At 40.2% G+C, this 15,248-nt stretch overlaps 1 protein-coding gene and 1 long non-coding RNA gene across 3 annotated transcripts; both read left to right on the top strand.

Moving 5' to 3' along the window:
* The first annotated feature begins 504 nt into the window (after nt 1-504).
* On the top strand, nt 505-5,698 carry LOC131709408 (uncharacterized). Of its 2 annotated transcripts, none has more exons than XR_009311513.1 (3): nt 505-554; nt 4,777-4,889; nt 5,075-5,698. It is a non-coding gene; the product is annotated as an uncharacterized LOC131709408 (long non-coding RNA). The 2 variants fall into 2 exon arrangements; XR_009311512.1 differs by lacking the exon at nt 505-554 and adding an exon at nt 3,495-4,196.
* A 3,610-nt stretch (nt 5,699-9,308) lies between these two features.
* Nucleotides 9,309-14,090, top strand: LOC117968504 (E3 ubiquitin-protein ligase TRIM39-like). Its single transcript, XM_059011985.1, has 5 exons — nt 9,309-9,860; nt 10,117-10,261; nt 10,969-11,202; nt 11,474-11,624; nt 12,091-14,090. Exons 1-5 carry the CDS (start codon nt 9,589-9,591, stop codon nt 12,636-12,638), a joined length of 1,350 nt encoding a protein of 449 aa, XP_058867968.1. The 5' UTR covers nt 9,309-9,588; the 3' UTR covers nt 12,639-14,090.
* Nucleotides 14,091-15,248: the final 1,158 nt, after the last annotated feature.

Raw genomic sequence — 15,248 nt, 5'->3', positions numbered from 1 at the left:
AGTGACTCTATCCGATTGGGGAGCTCTGATTGGCTAGCTGGGTGACAAGAGGGGAGCTCCGATTGGCTGGTTTGGTGACAAGAGGGGAGCTCCGATTGGCTGGCTGGGAGACAAGAGGTGAGCTCCGATTGGCTGGCTGGGTGACAAGTGGGGAGTTCCGATTGACTGGCTGGGAGACAAGAGGTGAGCTCTGATTGGCTGGCCGGGTGACAAGAGGGGAGCTCCAATTGGCTGGCTGGGTGACAAGTGGAGAGCTCCGATTGGCTGGCTTGGGTGACAAGTGGGGAGCTCCGATTGGCTAGCTGGGTGACAAGAGGGGAGCTCCGATTGGCTGGCTGGGTGACAAGTGGGGAGCTCCGATTGGCTGGCTGGGTGAAAAGTGGGGAGCTCCGATTGGCTGGCTGGGTGACAAGAAGGGAGCTTTGATTGGCTGGCTGGGTGACAAGAGGGGAGCTCCGATTGGCTGGCTGGGTGACAAGAGGGGCGCTCCGATTGGGAGGACATTTTGAAGAGGCGAGCGAGAATCATATCTGATAAATATTCTTTACACTGAGGTGTGTAAAATGTTCCGAACATGCGTCTAGAGCTATCTGGAGTGCAGCCTGAACCTTATAGTAATGATCTACCGGTATACTTGTTAGAATAGATATTTGTAGATATTTCGTTCTTGTGTCTGATTCAAACGTCGATAGATCATCTCGTTATTTTTTTTATGGGTCCGGTTTCTGCTCATGAGAGACGAACACAATGCTTGTGTGAACCAAGGGCGTAGGTTTGGTTTGAACATTGGTGGGGACACAATTTTGTAGGGGGGCGGAGTCACGGTCGCTAGTGGGAAGAAATTCTTTAGGAGACAGCTGTTAAATGGTAACTTCTGGTGGCTTGAAATGAATGCTGGACATGAATCGAGGACAATTTGATTGACATGAAGTTGGCTGGTATACACTTAAAACACTATGATAAAGTGTCCCTCCTGGAAGCTGGTTTGACATCCCTGCTGTAGAATTACTAATAACCTGAATTATAACCTATCCCAGCCTTACTGTAAGCTACCATTACCCCTACCACTACAAGCATGAGCACATGCACGCTCACGTGCTCTGCCTGCCACTCCTGTGTCTGTGCTGCTGCTCGTACCTGGGTGCATTGCTTCATTCACCTGATAAAATAATAAATTGATGCATGCCATATAGAGAGAAAATATATGGCTATGCTAACTTTATTTGCTGAGTATTACTATACAGCATTAGCCTACTATCATATCACAATGTGCCTCAAACAATAATATATCTCAAAACTGAGGCTAACACTTTCACTGTTATAATCACTAAGCCATTACAAACCTCACCTGCGACCCTGTTGCTCCACCTGCCTCTGTACTGCTTTTACCAGGTTGCACTGCTTCACTCGCCTGATAAAATGATAAATTGATGCATGCTGTTTAGAGAGAAAGTATGACTCTGCTAACTTCATTAGTAAATTAGTTTTTCATTTGCTATGAGAATCATTATCAATTGTGTTTATTACTTTAACAACATCTTCCTACTTACACTTTGACTTTTTGTAAAAAAAACTTCCTTATGTCCATCTTTATTTTTTTGGTTGCTATTATGCTTTAGTCACCTAAAGCCAAATTGAAGTGATTAGCTAACGTTAGTTGAATGACGATATCAAAACATGCTCACGCACACTCACTCACTCTCTCTCTCTCTCTCTCTCTCTCTCTCTCTCTCTCTCTCTCTCTCTCTCACACACACACACATAATGATTTAGCTGTGAAACAAGCTAGCTAGCCACCAAGGACGTTGGGTTAGCAGCTAGTAATGGGTCGCTAACGTAATAGGTAGGTAGGTAGGTTTATTCTCTCAAACTATGTTGCTGACGAGCTGACAATACCTTCAGCCGCGGCACCTGGCTTTCATTCAGTCAATGGCTCACACTCATATCAGACTGACCGGCAAGCGGCAACTTCAGATGAGCGTCTTTCCAGAGTCCAGCCTAAACCAGCGGTTCTCAACCTTTTTTAACTCACGCCGCACTGAAATGTATATTTTGTATATCTGTCGTCGTCGTCCCCCCCCGTCCCCCCCGTCCAACCCCCGTCCCCCCCCACCATTAATTTGACTTTGTATATATTTTTTATTACTGCCTATATAATATAGTGCATTTATTTAGCCGCCTGGATAGTCACACTGTCCATTCAATCAAATACATATGTTCGTGTTCGCTTTTTACACACACGATACAAAAATATCAAGCAAGGAGTAAGTTAGTTACAAAGGGAGGAAGGAGGATTGAAATAATGTGACAACGCATTAACCAACAAACACAAACATCGAATTAAACTGATTATATTTATTCTTATTTTTTAAAATAAATGTGAAAATTGTGGCACAATGTACACCGTTTAAGAATGACTAGAATTTTTTTTTTTAATTTTAAACCCGGAGATTTACCTTTCACTCCCGAGTCCTTGTGCACTTTCGCACTTCAATGAAAACAACACACTCTGCTGGTCCCTGACCTCAGCCACGCACTGAGTCCGTGTTACAGTGATGCATTATGGAAGGGCCTAAGCCAATCAAATTAGCGGGTTTTTTTGTTTGTTTTTTTGGAGGAGGGAGGAGTAACGAGGGGGGGATCTTGAGAGAGTTAACCCTTTGTGGAGCAGATAAAATGACTTGACAAAAGACGTTTCAGATTTATCAAAATTATTGGTAGGGACAATTCAACGGTCCCTTGACATAGGTAGGGACATGTCCCTACCGTCCCTAGCTAAGTCTACGCCGGTGGTGTGAACGCACATTTTAATTTAGGAGCACGTATGCGACTAGAAATCCCTAAAGGTTGAATATAAACAATAAACGAGATTTATTTATAAAGCTGAAAAGCATAAAACAAAAGAAAAAAAAGAACGTCGCAGTCTGATCTAAACTCAAAGCTCAATCGTAATGCACTCTGTGAATGTAGTTTATTGGTGTCCACTGCCCACTGTTAATCACACATTAAAAACTACAAATCCCATACCCCGCCAGTTTCACTGAATTATCAACCGACAGTTCAACCAACAGTGGATAAAAGATTTCCTCTGGCTTCAGTTTGACAGTGTTAAAAAAAAAAAAAAAATCCATGTTTTCCACGTTTCATCAGGATGCAGGGGAACTGATGGCAGGACAGACTGCATTTTAACAGGGAGCCAGGAGTTCAAACATGAAAATATCTTAAACACAGCGCTTCAAAACGACACGCAGTGTGCGGAGAGGCAGCTCAGCGCGCTGCCATAAACAGCAAGCAGCGCCTTCTGAGGAACATGCGAGCAGGCAGCTAAAATAAAATAAAAAGCTTACATTTTCATTGTGTTGATGCGCAAGTATTGAAGTGTTATGAAAGAAAGGAAGGAAAAACAAGATCTGTAGATATTCAACAATACATTTGAACAAATAATATACTAAAGGTGCAACAATTATTAAATGCAGCGATTATTGATTGTCTGACCTTAATTGTACTGATCCTTTAAAAGATTAAATAGTGCCCGTGTTAAATCTGTACCTACTGTGTTTCACAGTAGTGTTTGGATTATTTATGGAAACGTTATATTCAGTTGTGCCTATAGATTTTTAAAAGCTGAATTTAGTTTAGTAGTTTAATGAGTTAGGATTTGTGAACATGAACGGAATTCAAATATTAACGGTAACAAACAGCCACAGTTCAGATTGATGTGATTTGTGTTAAAACAGGTTTTTTTTTTCTATTATTATTATTATTATTATTATTATTATTATTATTATTATTATTATTATTATTATTATTTTTACCGTATCTGTGTTAAAGGAACATATAATGCAGCTGCAGGTTTATTCTTTTGAGTTACAAACTCATGTCCTTTTTTTTAAAAGAAAGTGTTTTAATTTTAATGTGTAATTTCCTGTTTCATAAGTTTGAATATTGTAATTTACGGTATATCATGTGCATGTGTTACACCTTTTAGTCCTGAAAAACTTCATTGCAACTTCAAATACTGTCCTACCTTTTCTATATTGATATAGTCTTCCACGTTGTTGTTTTTTAAGAGTGCATGTTTTTAGTTTTCGATAATGAACAGAAAGATGTTGCTCTCCAGTTCTACTCTCAGACGAAGGGCTCGTGCAAATGTAGACAGACTGCTCAGAAGAGTGACTGAAGAAAATGAAATGCAGGTGAATGATATCAGTGACACTCCGCCACCTGTTGTGAATGCAACGAAGGGCTCGTGGAATTCCTGTTGGATTGCTCTCGCAGTTTCCCCTGGATTATATGCATTTAGTGTGTTTGGGGGTTGTTTGGCGCTTGAAAAATATTTGGACAAAAGGACCACTCAAGTGCCGTCTGCCTGCCTGCCTGCCTTGTTGAAAGACTGTCCACTAGTTAGACAGATATGCGTGCCTACATACCAGCAGAATTTGCAAGGAAACCTCGCTACATGAAGCTGATCACTGGAAGGCTACGGAATTTCGACAATGCTCATAAACATTGTATACTAAAAGATCTTGCCCATAGATTTCGCCAGAGTGCTTAACAGACATTTCTAGTAATGTTTGGGCATAGTCACAGTAAAAATGAATGTGTAGGTATATTCAATATTGCAACTGAATAATAGATGCCTTTAATCAGAGTTGGCAAAGTTACTATCCAAAGGAGGAAAGTGTCAGTTATATAGGTCTAGTTTGAACCCTTGGCAAAAGGTTAGGTCAGGAACCTTATTTTATAAACAAAAGATCCTTTTAATTTTTTTTCCAGATGATTACCTGAAGGCAAGACAGAAGTTAAGACTCCTTAACTTGCTCAACATCAGATTTGGAGTCAGAAAAGGAAGACGATGTGACAAAGCCAAAGAGACAAAGGACGGCCAGGTATGCAATTTACATTGTTTAAAGGGATTATATTATATAAGAATTGAATTAAAAATGAGACACAATAACCACGTGCAAATCATTTGTTTGTATATGTCCTCCATGTGTGAAATATATATGATAATGTTATCAATATGAAAGGGGTATAGTATTAAAATAGTTTTTATATTCATTTTGTTTTGTAGAATTCGGTTTGGTGACACTGATAGTGACATCGATGATAGTGCGTCAAAAAGGGTTCAAGAAAGACAATAAAAAGCTTCCTGCCAGCTGCAGCAGCAGTACCTCGCCCACCTTCAACTTCACCTGCTACACAAAGACCTCAAGTAAGTGCATCACCTAGCCAGCCTCCAGACGAGTGTGTTGAAGACTTCATTCAGTCACCTTCAATGATGGCACAGACACCAAGGAGAGTCACTGCTGTACCCACTACTGGATTTCACTCGACCATCAAGAAGTGAAATGCTCACTTTCACTACCACTGGTAGAGTTGGGAGGAATGGAACTGCATCAATTCCCTGCACTGGTAATCTCCTCATCATGATGTTATTTTAGACCTAGAAATGCTTATTTGTACCAGTGTTGTTTGAACTCTCTGGATGCCAGAGTAAGATGGCAGCCACGAGCAATCTGTCAAAACACCCCTTTTGCATGATTTGAGTTTGAGTGATTTCAGTGATTTTCACAGTAAAGTCACATAAGCAAACTGAAATAAAAAAAACAGGCATTTGCACAGAATTGAGTTAATGTACAAACATATTACCTGAAACACAACTGCAAAAAATCTATAAATGTAATAAACATTTGAAAATAAACGAGTGTGGTATGTGCATATACAGACCTGCTAACCTGTACGCATTTTGCGTATCCGCTATGCATTTTGAGTTGGTAATACGCGGGTACGCTTTTATCAGAGATGATACGCAATAATACGTAATCCATATTTTGCTCATCGTCTATGATGTTGTCTGTAGTTGGAGAAAGTGTTGCATTTAACGTCAGGGCCGGTGTTCTGACCATCTGAGCATCCCTCTCCAAATGAGCTATCTAAAGCAAACAATGTGAGGAAGCTCATTTGGAGAAAAAGACTGCTCCAAATGGGCTACCCTGTGTTTTAATTGAAATGTACAGGTTTTAACCCTTTAAATCCTGGGTAGCTCATTTGGATGAGAAGAAAAGACTGCTCCAAATGGGCTACCCTGTGTTTTAATTGAAATGTACAGGTTTTAACCCTTTAAATCCTGGGTAGCTCATTTGGATGAGAAGAAAAGACTGCTCCAAATGGGCTACCCTGTGTTTTAATTGAAATGTACAGGTTTTAACCCTTTAAATCCTGGGTAGCTCATTTGGATGAGAAGAAAAGACTGCTCCAAATGGGCTACCCTGTGTTTTAATTGAAATGTACAGGTTTTAACCCTTTAAATCCTGGGTAGCTCATTTGGATGAGAAGAAAAGACTGCTCCAAATGGGCTACCCTGTGTTTTAATTGAAATGTACAGGTTTTAATGCTCTAAATCCTGGGTAGCTCATTTGGAGGGCAGCACAATGAAACTGATAATGGTGATGTGCATTTGGAAGTGCAATGTATATGTGTCTAAGACAGAAAAGAAGGCTCTGTGTGCAGCTTTAGATTGCAGGGTAGACTGATCATAGACAACATCTTGAGGAGGTTATTATTTATTTAGCTAATCTTGTTTTTGTGGCAGAAAAAGAACAACAGAAATCCCAGCAATAACAATCAGTTTCTCCAGGTATGCTGTGGAAGCCTAACTAAACAACTAAAAAAGAACAGAGCAAAGACATTCTTCTACCCATTGACTTTACATTTTTTGCACATAAATGAAAAATCATGTGATATCTCTTCAGCAGAGTACGGAGTGCATTCAGTGTGTGTCCGTCTGTTGATAACTCTTCAGCAGAGTACGGTGTGCATTCAGTACGGTGTGCATAACTGCTGATTTTAAAACCGGAAGCTGGAAATTGAGTCGAGATCCTGCTGTGCAAACTCGTCAAGTACGGATGTAAGCATCAAAACTGGGGGCATTCCAACAGCTGACCGGCTGCGCAGCGGGCTAAAGCAACAGTGTATGTACAGACGTGCTCAAATTTGTTGGTACCCTTACAGCTCATTGAAATAATGCTTCATTCCTCCTGAAAAGTGACCCCAAGGCTGACATCCCAAGCCTGGCAACCTTTAACTCTGCCTCTACAGTGAAGCAGTTTCCAAGTCCTCACATTGATGCTCTGATCACACCCATGTGAAGTCGTTTTTTTTGTTTACGGAATCTACTTTTCTCTGTATTGTCAATGTCGTAACATGTGATATGCGCATTTTATTTATGTGTTTCAAATAATGACTACATCGGCATTGCGTTCTATATAAACCATTTAATCATCATGACATTTCTAAAGGCAGTATTAATTAATGCGCTTACGTTTCCATATAATATATACAAAAGCAGTAATCGTTAACTATTTGCGGTATGAAATGTATGTAAAAAAAAAAAGACAATCTGCAGCATTGCTGGGAATGGTCTTGATGTCAGCGTATTTTAAAAATATTGCTTGATACTCTCTGATTAATATCCTGCCCTCCGCTTCTGTGGAAACTGTTAAATTATCCGGTTGTTTCCATTGCAACAATACTGTTAGAACGGAACCCTATAAAAATGTACCACTGGATTGTGGAACAAGGTACGATGGTATCTGTGAAAGTACAATTGTATTGTATAATATGTGTCCTACACCATCAATGTACAATTCCCTGTGTTACAATAATGCAGTACAACCATAATAATTATTTATTTCTTAGCAGAAATAATATATAATAGTATAGCTACACCATAGAACTGTGGTACATTTTTATAGGGGTATAGCTTCACACAATCTACATTTACTCAATCGTATTAAAGTAAGAATGATGTGTGTCATTCTCATCTTATTTACAATGTAAAATTGACATGCTTACATGTCTGTATAGGTTAGCCTAGTTACACGCAATAAAATATAGGAAGCTGAAGTTCAGGTCGTCACTCATATTATTTGCATCCCAGTTTTTGTTCTGTCCTTTAAGCTCATATGCCAATTGATTTATCAAAGTTGAATGATTATCCCTTTGTTTAAGTCCCTTTGGTCATATTTGGTCTCTTTCAGCAAGGTGCAGTTGTATTGAAGTGAAAGTGGTTGCCTATAGGTACAGTTGGTGGCTAAAAGTGGAATTGAAGACAAACCAAACCTACCCTTAACCCCAACCCCTAAATAACAAGCTGTGATGCAAATAAAAATCCAACTGCAGCCTCGTATTAAAGATCAATAATAAATACAATTATTACATTTTAATCTTTAAGATTGAACACATTTGTGATGTTTGTTGGCATAGAAATTAATTAGTAGAAAGGGAGTGGATTTTATCTGTTCCTATTAAAATTGGAAGATTTTTTGATTACATACACAACATACACATAGGGCAGCAGTGTGGAGTAGTGGTTAGGGCTCTGGACTCTTGACCGGAGAGTCGTGGGTTCAATCCCAGGTGGGGGACATTGCTGCTGTACCCTTGAGCAAGGTACTTTACATATATGTAAATACATATATGTAGAATTGGAATCCGTTTTTACAAACCGTGAATATTAAATTAAGAGCTGGCGAGTAGGTTTTCGTTGGTGTCTAGTTAAATAAATCACTACTGACAGACTTCAGCCTTTTCCGCTGTCTCGTACGATTTTAAGCACAACCCTCAGTGAATGTACAAGAGCCGGGACAGTAAACTAATCGGCTTTCTAATAAACTAGAATAACGCGCCTCTGAACAAAATCGTGCAGCCCATACAAGGTATAGAAAAACGCGACCACTTGAAACGAGTCAGCGTTCACGGGACCCCTGCTTACAGGAGTTGGAATTATGCCCAAAGAAAAATAGTTACAAGTGCATGTTTTAAAACACAGAGTAACTTTGTACTGGGCAATGGCAGAACACACACGCACACAATGAACTATGCGTGTGATAATAATAATAATAATAATAATAATAATAATAATAATAATAATAATAATAATGAAGCGAGGAGACGGGAGTTTCATCACAAAACAATTTAAAACAAACGCACAACAAAAATAAGTCATATATTCTTCAATTATGTTATTGTATCAACCACAAAAAAAGCAAACACTTACGGTGGTGTAAATGGGTGTTTAAGTCGCTTTCCAAAGAAATAGCACAACAAGGATTATTAGTGGGTTTTGTAGATAGCAAATAGACAATATCAGCTTTCAAAATGTGATAGGGATAGACTCGCTGTTCTGTATGTGGCCAGTTGGCAATTATGGGGTTAAAATGAAAAGAACCTGCAGCTGACACGCCCCCTGAAAGACAGCAGCAGGACAGAGAGCTTGTATTTATTCATTTATTTATTTATTTGATCTACAACGCTTAGTTTTAACAGCGCACAAGTGAAGGAGAGAGAGTCTGGCTCGAACAAACAGCGTCCTGTCCAAAACAAACTCAATATTCCGTCCCTATTGGGTGGCCGGTGTTTAATCCCCATTTTCACTTCATTTAAAACACAGCAACACGACACGGTTGTTTTTCTGTTGCCAAACCCTGCCTCGTTGCGCAGTGTTTGTGAACTCATTTCATAACTCTGCTAGTCTGACTTCCTGCAGTTTTAAGTTCCGTTTCTCTTGCCTGATGGACAGCAGCGATGGCGACAGCGGCATCTCCAAAGGAGAAGTTCTCCTGCTCCGTGTGTCTGGACCTCTTCACCGAGCCCGCAACCATTCCGTGCGGACACAGCTTCTGCCTGGACTGTATCGGGAGCTACTGGGACCAGAGTGACCAAACCGGCGTGTACAGCTGCCCCCAGTGCCGGGAGACTTTCACTCCCAGGCCCGTTCTGCGCAAAAACAACGTCATCATCGAACTGGTGGAGGAATTGAAGAAAATGAGAAGACTCGACTCGAAAAGGTATGTACTGTACCTGGGCTATAGCTAGTTATATACTGCTGTAAACATATATGTGAATGTTAGACACAAACTGGTCCAGCCAATGTTACTGACATTATTATTATTATTATTATTATTATTATTATTATTATTATTACACCATTTTTAAAGGATGTTTCTATTAAAATTAGCAATGCTTTGCCAAATCAATCATATCATGTACATTACCATAATAATAATAATAGCGCAGTATTTTTACTGTTTCTGTTTTACAGTATTGCTTCAGTAATATTGCATCGCTGTGTATCTGTTTCTGCCCATCTTGTTCTGTGCAGAAGGAGCTGGGGGAGAGACAGGTGGAAATAGAAAATCTCATTGAGGAGAGACTGAAAGGGCTGGAGAGACTGAATCAGGCTGTGGAGTCTCTCAGGGTGAGTGTGAGAACAGTTTAAAGCTGGGTCCACACCTGAGCGATCAGTTGCTTGAAGTAGAGCTGTGCTCTTCTTTCCAAGCAACCTCCTGAGCGACTTCTGTAGACACAGGCGATCACGTGGCAATTCACCAGCTCTGATTGGTTCTTATAATGCTGTCTGCACCGCTTGCATATTAAGAAGCTCTAATTATAAAAGTGTCAGCGGTAAAAAAAACTAAACGGTTTTCTCCAGCTTTTACACGGCTTTGATTTTTGCTTTTAGGAATATGGCATTTAAAATATTTGAAAAAATAATAACAGCCAACTCTTCCTCATTAATTACTGCACACATTACGACCTGTGTCACCTCGGTTGTCAAAAAATAAATATGATTCTAAGCTTGTAGACACGGGAGGAAAAACAAAAAACGTGTCAACTCGGTTGTCAAAACCAAAGAAACTACTTCACCTTGGAATGGAATAAAAATGTAAAAGAAAATAAACCGTCACCTCAGTTATCATAAAAAAAAATGAAACTTGAAGACGCGGGAACCTTGTTGCACAAGTAATTGCTCAGATGTGGACAAAGCAATTGCTTGCAACTGAGTTGCACAATTTCTGGAGCAATTGGGTTGCGCAACTGATCGCTCAGGTGTGGACCCGGCTTTACAAAGACATGGTATTGTCAGGGGATGTGTGTCACTGATCCCCTCCCTCCTCTAACTAGCTCTCAGCACACAAGGAAAGGGCTGAAAGCGAGCAGGTCCTGTCTGAGCTGATCCGCTCCATTGAGAGAATCAGGACGGAGATGGGAGAGCTGATTGGAGCTAAAGAGAAGGCTGCAGTGAGTCGGGCCAATGAGCAAAGGGAACAACTGGAGCAGGAGATCCAGGAGCTTAGAAAGAAGAAGGCTGAGATGGAGCAGCTTTCTGAGACAGAGGATCACATCCACTTTCTGCAGGTCAGACCACGTTTCAATGCACATGCACTGAATGGGGGTTCAGTATCAGGACTTTTAAACACACTGCTGTTTGTTTTTACAATGGGGTTTATTTAGCTCAAAGCACGGTCAATGCTTGTGTTCTGTTTGGTCGCTGGTCTTTCTGTAAGATTCTGGGGTCCCCCTGATTATTTCCTGTACACACTGAAAGACCTCCCCAGCTGCTCAGTCCAGTGTTGCAGCCCCTGTGCTGCTTGGCTGACAAATCCTTTTCTCCACACTCCCCCTGTAGAGTTTCCAGTCTGTCTGCGCCCCTCCTACTGCTCAGCAGCTCTTTGATAACATAGATGACTCTTTCTGGACTCTGAGGGAAGCTGTGTCTCGACTCAAAGACCACCTTGAGGTATTCTGGAAGGTGGAGTTGATGAAAGCAACTATAGCAGGTTGGTGCAAATAATATTTGAGCCACATAGTCCTCCTCCTCCTCTTCCTCTTCTTCCATTAGATAGAGTTGAGTGCCTGCTTTCAGATCATAATAACTAAACTTATGAAGAATACCGTGAGAGATGTTTTGTGTTTTCAGAAGGGCCACAATATGAAAATAACAAGTTCCAATGTTTTAGTCATCATACTGTGTGTAGTACAGTAACACCTTCTCCATTCCTCTGCCAAACACCTAATCAGAACACTAGGCTTTTCATGAGGGGTCAGTTTTTCATCTGCAGCCCATCCGATTTTGTGAAGACTTGACAAGGGATTTCTTCAGCACTGAGTATATTTTCCATTTTTCCAAGCTTTCTTTTCCATGATCCTGACATCTGTGTTTATATCTGTGAAGCAGGATGTTTGTATCTGACATGTGCAGTGTGTTATATTAGATATGTTTTAACCCCACTCTCTTCTCCACAGTTGACGTGACTCTGGACCATGATACAGCACACTCCTATCTCATCCTGTCTGAGGATGGAAAACAAGTCAGATGTGGAGATAAACCACAGCCTCTCCCTGACAATCCAAAGAGATTTGATAAGAAGAGTTATGTCTTGGGCAGGGAGGGATTCACCTCAGGGAGACACTACTGGGAGGTGGAGGTGGGGGAGAAGATACGCTGGGTACTAGGAGTCACCAGAGAGTCTTCTCAGAGGAAGGGGGGCATCACTGAGAAACCCCAGCAGGGATTCTGGGTTATTTGGTGGAATGAAGAAAATAATCTGTTCAGTGCCGTCAGGGCCCCCCGGACCCCCCTCCCCCTGAGCCCGAAGCCCCGGAAGCTGGGGGTGTATCTGGATTATGAGGGAGGGCATCTCTCCTTTTTCAATGTGGAGACCAGATCTCACATCTACACTTTCACTGACACCTTCACTGAGAAACTCTATCCATTGTTTTCTCCTGGTCTTTATTCCTCTGGTAAGAACGCAGCTCCACTGATCATCTGCCCGCATACCTACACAGATTAATACAGATTACTAGCACGAGGAACATGGTCACAGGCTCCCCTTTTCTTGTGTTGAAGAGATTTTGGTCCCTTGTTTTTATCCTTTTATTTTGAGAAATGCAAATATTTTAAAGAAAAAATACAGTAGCTAAATCTAATCGGTGGGAAGGTAATATTTTAAAGCCTTATTTAGCACAAGAAAAGCTGTGTTTAAAAAAATAATTTACTTCTTACTCATTTTGTCCACCAGGTGTTGCTCCGTGTAAAATGAATAATTTGACTCTTTTTTTTTTTTTTTTTTTTTAAAGAGACTTTATGCATGAAATAAATGTAATTTACTGTACAGTACGACAGGGGACCCATTTTTGTGTGACACCAGCCTTGTGTAGCCAGAGCTATTGTCCCTCACCTTCCTGGAGTGCTAAATTCATCAATCAAAAAAAAAACTTTTAAAGCAATTTATTCTAGTTTCTTTTAACAGCATTTATTCAAGAATAGGGATGTTCAGAGGTGACTGTAATCTCCTTCTCTTATTAATACACGCTGTTTGTGCTTCAATCATTCGGAGTGCTTCTGGGTTCTGCAGCTCCTCCAATATCAAGTTCTTATCATTTTAAATCTGCCTTTACCTGGCTGAGAGCTGCTGTGATCTCGTCTAGAGAATCCTAACAGCCGGGCGCTGGACTGCCGTCCTCACTCCATGCAAGTCTATATAAATGTAGAGTGGGCGGGGCTGGCAGAGTTGAAAGGTCACACTGTCACATGATGTGAATGGAACACGCAATGGCAGTTAGGATTCTCCAGACCAGCTCCCAACAGATCACAGCCAGGTAAAGACAGATTGTATAAATAAATAGATAGATAGATAGCTATCACACTGCATTGTCGTTCTCCAGTGTTGTACACTTCCCACGAAGGATGATGTGGGATGGAAAGACTTTGTGGATTTTTTTTACATTTTTACAGGACTGAATGCAGAACACGGCTTCAGCTGTTTTCTCCCTGATAGATACATGCTTGAATACTTCTACTGGGAAATGCAGCGATGTGTTCAATCTATGAAGTGATGCTATATCTATACACACAGTGTTTTATATAGCACTGGATTGACTTGGGTTGGGGCAGCTATTGATATCTTGTAATACTGATAGATTATTGATATTGTGAACATAGAATCAAATCTAATTTTAAATAAGATAATATTGTGTGATTATAAATGAAAAAGAAGTCTAAAGGATGGATGTTTTGAAATATTTGTATTGTGTTTTAATAGCATTGCTTGCGCTTTGTGATGCTGATTATTTGAATTGCGGGTTTTCAATGATTGTCTCGTTAATGAGCTCATTGAGGTCACGTGGTAAGGTGTGTAATGGTGAGGGGGCGTGTCTATTCACTACAGACTGGCGAAGACCGTCTGGACAAAACGTGGTTTTGTTTTTAACTGTGTTCTTTTTAAATAGTACTTAATAAAAAATGGGAATTTGATCTACGATCTGTTACTATGGTGTTTGACCTCTGTTTGCATCAATTGTGTTCAATGTTGGGATGTAAAAACTTGAAAAACTCCACAGGGAAGCGCATACCGTTTGCTGGCAATGTGACAAACCTATTGTAAATAAAAAACAACGTAATTCAATATAAATATGAGATTATAATATGCACATGTCTAACTTCCATGATATAAAGTATCAGACACACAGAGACACGAATGTCTGTAAGAATTCATCTGAGCTGAACTCCATGTCGGTGTCACACAGAGCGGAGCAGCGAGACCCTGTAAAAGTCTGCATTGGAACCCAGCATAGATACACACAGGATGATACTGTGTAATAACTGCTAATAAATACACAATAATAATAATAATAATAATAATAATAATAATAATAATAATAATAATAATAATAATGAAGCAAGGAGTCGGTAAAAAGTTTCATCACAAAACAATTTAAAACAAACGCACAACCAAAAATAAGTCCTATATTCTTCAATGATGTTATTGTATCAACCACAAAAAAAAAAAACACTTACCGCGGTGTAAAGGGGTGTTTAAGTCGCTTTTCAGAGAAATAGCACAACAAGGATTATTAGTGGGCTTTGTAGATAGCAAATAGACAATATCAGCTTTCAAAATGAGATAGGGATAGACTCGCTGTTCTGTATGTGGCCAGCTGGCAATTATGGGGTTAAAATGAAAAGAACCTGCAGCTGACACGCCTCCTGAAAGACAGCAGCAGGACAGAGAGCTTTTATTTATTTATTTATTTATTTATTTATTTATTTATTTATTTATTTATTTATTTATTTGATATTCAACGCTTAGTTTTAACAGCTCACAAGTGAAGGAGAGAGGACAAACAGCGTCCTGTCTGAAACAAACTCAATATTCCGTCCCTCTTGTGTGGCCGGTGTTTAATCCCCAATTTTCACTTCATTTAAAACACACACAACACGACACGATTGTTGTTCTGTTGCCAAGAGAGACTTTCACTCCCAGGCCCGTTCTGCGCAAAAGCAACGTCCTTAACGAGCTGGTGGAGGAATTGAAGAAAACGAGAAGACTCGACTCGAAAAGGTATGTACTGTACCTGTGCTATAGCCCTCTGATAGTACTAAAGAAAATATATTCTCGAAA

Source organism: Acipenser ruthenus, chromosome 43 (genome assembly GCF_902713425.1).
Source record: "Acipenser ruthenus chromosome 43, fAciRut3.2 maternal haplotype, whole genome shotgun sequence".
In the NCBI taxonomy this organism is placed as follows: Eukaryota; Metazoa; Chordata; class Actinopteri; order Acipenseriformes; family Acipenseridae; genus Acipenser; species Acipenser ruthenus.
This window is presented reverse-complemented; position numbering and strand designations above follow the sequence as displayed.

Excerpts from the sequence above, each read along its gene's own strand:
- LOC117968504 (XM_059011985.1), top strand. The coding sequence starts at position 9,589 with ATGGCGACAGCGGCATCTCCAAAGGAGAAGTTCTCCTGCTCCGTGTGT. Across the intron at positions 10,262-10,968 it reads AGGCTGTGGAGTCTCTCAGG|CTCTCAGCACACAAGGAAAG; the intron begins GTGAGTGTGAGA and ends TCCTCTAACTAG. Across the intron at positions 11,625-12,090 it reads GATGAAAGCAACTATAGCAG|TTGACGTGACTCTGGACCAT; the intron begins GTTGGTGCAAAT and ends TCTTCTCCACAG.